Genomic DNA, 7,512 nt, shown 5'->3' with positions numbered 1-7,512 from the left:
ACATGAAAAATGCAAATTCAAATAACTCATACAGAAACTCTAAGATTCAGACTTAGCAATCTGTGCTTTAACAAGCCCTCCTACTGATTTTGACACACCACTAAAGCTCAAAACTAATGAATTCCTGTATCCCATCCCTGTGTAATAATACACATGAGTGATGCTCAGTAAATTTTCTTGAAATGTATTTGATTAAGCCCACTGGAAATTGACTCTGAATAATCCTCATCAAAATACTGCTATTCTTAGTACAAAGAGCAGGTCATTTTTCTCTAGGTTTGCTAGTCTCCCACTAAAGGCTATGCTAAGGCTAATCTTAGTGAAATTTTTTTTACAAGAAATAGTCACAGTGAAAGAGTTTGTGATACACAAAATGATTTTATTAGATGCCAAAACTTTTATTAACATCATTTATTTCTTTTGCAGCTTTAATTTTCAATATTATAACACTTACTGGCTCCTCTGGGTGACTAAATATCTTCACATGCCCACTAGCTAAAAAGAATTCCTAAGTATAACTCAACTGAAACTGCAAGCTACTGCTCTAAGAAATCCATTTTATTATAATGTTTATTTGCTCTCCTGTAGAATCCAGTTTACAAATAGCATGACTGCAAAGATTTACACATAACTCCTAAATCCTTCAGGTTGTTCTACCATTAATCTTCTGATATGTAGCAAGATAAACACTCTTAGTGAACACTTTGCTACATCTCTTAAATGAGATTTCTCTCCATTTTCAGTTCTCTGCTGTAGAATAAGGGATACACTTGGAACTGAAGACTTCCCTCAATTTCTAAATTTTCTACATTCATACAGCTTCTCTCCTGTAGGAGTTTATAAAAGATTCCTATTGCCTATAGTCTTTCCCACATTTGCTACATGTACAGGTTTTTATCCTAGTGTGAGTATATTTATGTCAATTAAGGGATTAATACTGACAAAGGCCTTCCCACATTTATGGTTTTCATATGATTTCTCTACAGTATAAAGTCTGATAAACTGGCCTGCATCTTTGCTAAAAAGTCTTCCTATATTCACCACATTCATAAGACTTTCCCCAGTATAAATTTTTCTAATGTTAAATAAGGGAGAATCTAGGAATGAACTTTACCATGATAAACACTGCTTCACATAGCTTCTCTTCTGTAAGATTTCTCATATGTATAGGGATTCATATGGTCTAGAGGCTTTTCCACACTTACACACTATTGGGTTTCTCTCCATTATGTACTCTTTGATGGGCAGTAAGATTTGAGCCTTTGCTAAAAGCTTTCCCACACTCATTACATTTATATGGCTTTTCTCCAGTATGAATTCTTTGATGTACAGTAAGGTTTGAACTACAGCTGAAGGTCTTCCCACATTTAATACATTCGTAAGGTTTCTCTCCAGTATGAATTCTGTGATGTTGAAGCAGGGATGACCTATGACTGAAGGCTTTCCCACATATACTGCATTCATAGGGTTTCAATCTAATGTGATTTCTCAAATGCATATTCAGTGATTCAAGCTGGTTGAAGGATTTCCTGCATTTCTGACATTCAAAGGGTTTTTCTTCAGTATGAATACTCTGATGCTGAACAAGAAATGAGAGGCTACTAAAGACTTTCAGACATTTGTTGCATTCATATTGTTTCTCCATAGTGTGAATTCTTTCATGTCGAGTAAGGTGTGAGCTACAGCAGAAAGCTTTCCCACATTCTCTACATTCATAAGGCTTCTCTCCAGTATGGATTTTCTGATGGTGAATGAGAGATGACCTATGAATGAAGGCCTTTCCACATATACGACACTCATAGAGTTTTTCTTGAGTATGAATTCTTAGATGTTCAATAAGATGGGACACACGACTAAAAGACTTTCCACAGTTCATACATTCATATGGTTTCTCTCCAGTGTGAGTGCTCTGATGGTTAGTAAGTGATGAGACATGGCTAAAGGCCTTGCCACACTCAATACATTTGTAAGGTTTCTCTCCACTATGGCTTATCAGATGTCGTGTAAGGGATGAGCCATGGCTAAAAGTCTTCCCACATTCACGACATTCATAGGGCTTCTCTCCTGTATGAATTCTCCAATGGCGATTAAGGATTGACTGTTTGCCAAAGGCTTTCCCACATTCACTGCATGTATAGATTTTCTCTCTATTACAAGTCTGGGGAAGGGTAAGAGATTTGCCCTGGCTGAAGGCTGCCCCACTTTTATTAGAATTCAAAAGTTTCTTTCCACCATTGACTTTCTCATTTTTTATAACTGACTTTTTTGATAAGTTCTTCTTTAATAGATCATATTTGTTTGAATTCCCTTCAGCAGAAATTTTTTGTGGTTCAGAAAGAGTAGACTTTGAATGAAAGGTGCTTCTAAATATATTGTATTTGTAAACACTGTCTGCAGTGGGGCTTTCTCTAGAGGTGAGAGTTGCTGGTCTGAAATGGTCTACCTGACTTCCATGCTTCCCTTCCAACTTCTCTATATATTCCAAATTCTTCTTAGAATTTGAAAATTCATAACTTTGTTTTACAACTTTTTCTATTATTACTGTTTGGGGTGAATCTTCATCATAAATATCCTTCTTTGTTGATAATTCCTTGTTTTCCCATCTTGATTCCCAATCTGAAATACATCAAGAAAGCAAAGCACTGTTTTTTTTTTTTTAACTTCTTGAAAAGAAACTTCCACAGTGGAATTAGGAGAACTGGATTAGAAATGAAGCCCCCAGAAAACACATAGTTCTGACAACTCAAATATTTCAATGATTTCTGAACAGTGCTCAAATGGAGCAGAGAATACAAAGTTCACAGAAGTGGGAACACAGTGTGATAATGGAAATGGGAAAAATATATGTAATTGATGAAATAGTATGGAAAAAAAGGAAATTATCAGAAATAAAATGTGGAAGGCATTCTGGATTCCAAGCCATCATTTGTGCCTATATTCATGTATGAAAGACTGTATTTTGTCTCATAGCCTTTTTCTCCAACATTCAATTAATCTCAATTTGCTGCCAGATTAACATGCTTAAAATACAGAATTGATATTACTAAACAGTTGCAGTAAAAACACAATAATCTAAATGCTCTTTATAGCTGACAAAGATTTAGGTTTTCTGAGGTTATGAAGAAACTGTGTGAATCATGTCATTTACTGGACATTAGAAAATATTATTCCTAAAAACATATTTATATATGTTCGTTTTTTCCTCTAATATGTTCACATTTCATCTACAATGCTCAGCTTTAGAAAAGTGATTTCCCATCTAATTGACAGCTTTTCTTAGCCTAAAACTATCAGTATGTTTTTCTTTAAGTAGATTTAAGAAAGAATAATTTGCCTTACTGTCATGAATAGAGTAACAATTGAATTACTATGAAGGCAAAAACCTCTAACCTTGATTAGATGACATGAGTGACACAGATAATAATTTGGGATAGAGGAACAATTGTTTTGAAAATCTAAGCTAAATATCCCACAATTTTTCATTTCTATCTGAGATCTTTGAAGACAGCATACCTAAAACGCCTCCACACTCACTATAAACTCACTATAAAGAGTTTGGGACCCTTTTTAACAAAATCTTCCTTTGTCTCGTTCACCATGACTCACCTGGAATCATACCTTTTGACAGTTTTTTCTCCATAATCCAGGGGTCTTTTCCATCCTCCAATAACATGATCACATATGGCTTAGTTACAGAAAGACCTGCTTACAGGAAGAATATAGAATTGTTTAAGCCTTAGTGCTCTATTATGAGAGGCCATCACAAGAGGGACCACAGGAAGGGATGAAGGGTATTCATTGAAATGGAAAGATTAACTTCAGGCAGGGCACAACAGAGCTGCACATTTCCTTGGGGACATGCTACAGAAATTCAGCCATTTACTTAGGAGAGTCTCCAGCAATTCAGGGTGGCAAAAGGTGTCCCCTATTGGAATGGAAGGGGTGATATCCTTACCTACAGAGACCAGGTTCTCATAATTCTGGACCATCACATCCTTGTATAAGTCCCTCTGAGCAGAATTGAGCCATCCCCACTCTTCATGAGAGAAGTCTATAGCCACATCATTAAATGTCACCTGAAATAGCAAATATATTTAGGCTTAGCCATAGCCCAGGCCTCTTCTGTCACTGAAGAAAGGATAAAATCAGCCGGCTTGTGGAAGAAATGGAACAAGATTCAGGAGTTGTGGCAATGATTGGGAATGTGATCTCAGTTAAGTAATAATAGGAAAGTTATATAGTTGGAATTATTATACAATAAGGGGGACAGTTATGTGCTTAGAATTATTATACAATAAGGGTGAGAAACAAATATGAGAGCTTTGCTTCAGTAGAGTGAATTTTGCTAAAAGTTCCAGAAATACACAAATTTTTAAAAATCAGCATTTGACATTTGACAGCACAGAGTCAAGTATTTTAGTTATATCTTTTACAGCTTAAATGGTAGGTAAGTAATTAAAAAGTGAGGATAAAGCGATTGTCTCTCAAATGGGATACTCAGGATGATCCACTAAGGCTCACAAAAAATGGGCAGCCGGGTGTGGTGGCTCACACCTGTAATCCCAACTACCTGGGAGGCTGAGGCAGGAGAATGGCTTGAACCCAAAAGGCGGAGGTTGTGCCACTGCACTCCAGCCTGGGTAATAGAATAAGACTCTGTCTCAAAAAAAAAAAAAAACCTTTAAAGACTGATAGACATACACTGTTATGGTTTGATTGTGACCCCCAAAACGCATGTATTGAACTTAATTGCTGCTGTAAGTTTTGAGAGGTGAGACCTTAGAAGATGATTAGGCCTTAAGGGCTCTGCCCTCATGAATGGATTAATGTCATCATCATTAGGAGTGAATTCCTTATTTAAAAAATGAGTTTGGGCCCCTTTTTGGTTCTCTCTCTTCTCTTCGCCCTTCTACCATAAAAGGACACAGCGAGAAGGCCCTTGCTGGATGCCTGCCCCTTGATCTTGGACTTCCCAGGCTCCAAAACCATGAGAAGTCAATTTCTATTGTTCATAAATTACTCAGTCTGTGGTATTCTGTTACAGCAGCACCAATGGACTAAAATATACACATAACTGATTCATAAACAAAAAAGAAAAATATATTTATGGTGTATACTTAAACTTTGTGCTGATAGACATTTATTAAAATACGAGACCCCCTGGGTGAAAAGACTGAAGGATGGTTTCATGCCATAGATCAGGGGTCCCTAACCCCCTGATGGTTATGGGTACCTAACCACTGGTACCAGTCTGTGGCCTGTTAGAAATCAGGCCACAGAGCAGGAGATGAGTGGGAGGCAAATGACTATTATCACCTGAGCCCCGCCTCCTGTCAGATTAGCTATGGCATTAGACTCTCATAGGAGCGCAATCCCTACTATGAAGTGCGCATGCAAGGGATCAAGGTTACACGCCCCTTATGTGAATTGAACTAATGCCTGATGATCTGAGGTGGAACAGTTTCATCCCCAAACCACCACCTCCCGCTTCTGTGGAAAAACTGGTGGTGGTAGTGCTGGGGTAACTAATGGTCAGATTCTGTATACGGTATATAGCTTAGCTCCAACTAGAGGATCTGAATATAGTTAGAAGTCAAAGGGAAGAATCAAGGATGACTGCAAGCATCTCTTCGTTTTAGACCACATGGTACAGTTTTGACAACCATAAACCGAATAACTTTACATTCCAAAGTTGCATTGTGAATTACAGTTTTAAAATGTTGGCAAGACTAGAAAGTCTTCTAGCAGAAAACTGTAGAAAAGAGGAACACTGGGTGAGGGGGACAACACCTTGGAGCTCTCCTGTGGGCTCCATCCTTCCTATACTGAAAGGAACCATGGATCCAGTCCCTTAAATGGACTTGGTTAGGTGGGAACAGGCAGGAGAAGCAAAGCAAACACACAGTCCTGATAAAGTGTTTCAGGAAGATTTGCGGACACACCGACTTACCTGAGGCATTACTCTGCAATTTCCAACAGCCAACAGAGTCCTTTTTCCAGGATCTTATCTTAGAGATGGGCAGTGTCCTGAGGGCACAGAAGGGCAGGAAAAAGCAGTCATGAAAAATCAGGCTTATCTTGCGGCACCTGTGACACACCATAATGGAAAGGCACACTGGTAATCACTCTCCGGAGCGTCAGTCTCTCCCTGGGAACGAACAGGGTGTTTCTCCCCAAGGGCTAACCATTTACCAGGTGCCATCTGCGAGGAAAATCAATTACTCTGTAAATAAAAGCCTCATAAAACAACGGTAAAAACTTTATCAGCTCGTTCAATTCTTCATCACTATGCACGGTGGGCATTCACATTTTTCCAGATCTCTTTTTTAAACGATGACAAAACTGAAATTCCGAGATACTGAACCCATTTGTTCAAGGTTACACAACTGCAAAGTGCCGGCTTCATGACAACATAACCCAATGGCAACTGTGGCTGGCGTCTGCTAACGCGCCCACTTCGCTCTCACAACAGCGCCAAGAGGTCGGCGCCGTCATCCCACCGCGTTTACACAGGAGGACACGAAGGCCAGGAAAAGCCAAGGCATCGGCCGGGGTCACATCGCGGGGCAGACCCAGGGCCTGAGCCCGCCGCCGCCCCCGGGACTCACACTGGCCGCAGGCCTCAGCAGGGCCTCACCGTCCCCGCAGGGGCCCCGAGCCCGCACCTCCGCGGACCTGACGCCCCGCGTCGCTGGTGAGCGGGCAACGGCCGCCGACCTCCGGGAACGACACTGCCCAGAATCGTCCCTGAGCCTGGGAGTCACCGTCAGGCCTGAGGCTACCGCGGGACGGACCCAGTGCACCGCCCACGGCCGATCGACATTTCCCAGAATTATCCGCGCAGGGGACAAAAGTTCCCTGCGCAACGAACCGCCAGTACCGGAAGACCACGCTTCCCAGCAGTCTTTGCGGGCGCGCGGACCTGGCGCGCCGCGGGCAAACCGATCTCAGTTTCCTAAGAAACTAAACCGCCTGGGGCTGTCTCCCAGAGCCGGCCAGTTAGGACCATGCGCGAAGTGTCCTGGGGCATACAGTCATCCTGTGGTGAAAGATACACCTCGGAACCAAGGGCCACCATCTACCTTTAAGGACAATGGCGCCGGGACCAAGAAACTACACTTCCCAGAAAACCGTGCGGCCGTGGCAAACTTTTCTGGGTCTAGCGTGCGCTCACACTAATGTTTCTCTCCGGGGACTTGGGCAGACCTTACTGGTACCACGCGAGCTCTCGCCTTTGCTAGCAAAAGAGCTCCTCTCTTCCCAAACCCTGCTACTACACTGTCCACCTTATATGGTCTTTGAGGTTTTTTTGGAATTCACTTTCCGGAGACTACAGCGCACAGAACGCCCTGGGCTGTACTGTGCCAGCTGTAGTTCGCGAACCAAGGACATTTCCTGGAAATGCATACGGCCACGTATCTGTGACACAAATGGCAGTTCTCATGTGCGTTACGGCCCCTGGAAGGACTTGGAAATACGGAACTTGAGTGAGCACTGGGAGAACAGAGACCC

The 7,512-nt window shown here is 41.4% G+C and overlaps 1 protein-coding gene across 21 annotated transcripts; it reads right to left on the bottom strand.

Moving 5' to 3' along the window:
- Positions 1–358: 358 nt before the first annotated feature.
- On the bottom strand, positions 359–6,898 carry ZNF181 (zinc finger protein 181). 21 transcript variants are annotated; one of them, XM_055236815.2, is made up of 5 exons: positions 6,193–6,898; positions 5,951–6,027; positions 3,956–4,076; positions 3,607–3,705; positions 359–2,616 (listed from the first exon to the last, which is right to left on the bottom strand). In XM_055236815.2, the coding sequence occupies exons 2-5, from the start codon at positions 5,957–5,959 to the stop codon at positions 1,202–1,204; spliced, it is 1,644 nt and encodes a 547-aa protein (XP_055092790.1). In that variant the 5' UTR covers positions 5,960–6,027; positions 6,193–6,898; the 3' UTR covers positions 359–1,201. The 21 variants fall into 21 exon arrangements, with proteins under 21 accessions (XP_055092790.1, XP_063470142.1, XP_063470143.1 ...); XM_063614072.1 differs by having other exon boundaries at positions 3,607–3,702; XM_063614073.1 differs by having other exon boundaries at positions 3,607–3,702; positions 6,666–6,897.
- Positions 6,899–7,512: the final 614 nt, after the last annotated feature.

This window comes from Symphalangus syndactylus, chromosome 13, assembly GCF_028878055.3.
Source record: "Symphalangus syndactylus isolate Jambi chromosome 13, NHGRI_mSymSyn1-v2.1_pri, whole genome shotgun sequence".
NCBI classification, from domain to species: Eukaryota; Metazoa; Chordata; class Mammalia; order Primates; family Hylobatidae; genus Symphalangus; species Symphalangus syndactylus.
The sequence above is the reverse complement of the archived record's forward strand: the minus strand, read 5'-3'. Positions and strand labels throughout refer to the sequence as shown.

Coding starts and splice junctions, on each gene's coding strand:
- ZNF181 (XM_055236815.2), bottom strand. Junction 3,706..3,955: donor TGAGAACCTGGTCTCTGTAG/GTAAGGATATCA, acceptor TCTTCCTGTAAG/CAGGTCTTTCTGTAACTAAG. Junction 2,617..3,606: donor GTCAAAAGGTATGATTCCAG/GTGAGTCATGGT, acceptor GATGTATTTCAG/ATTGGGAATCAAGATGGGAA.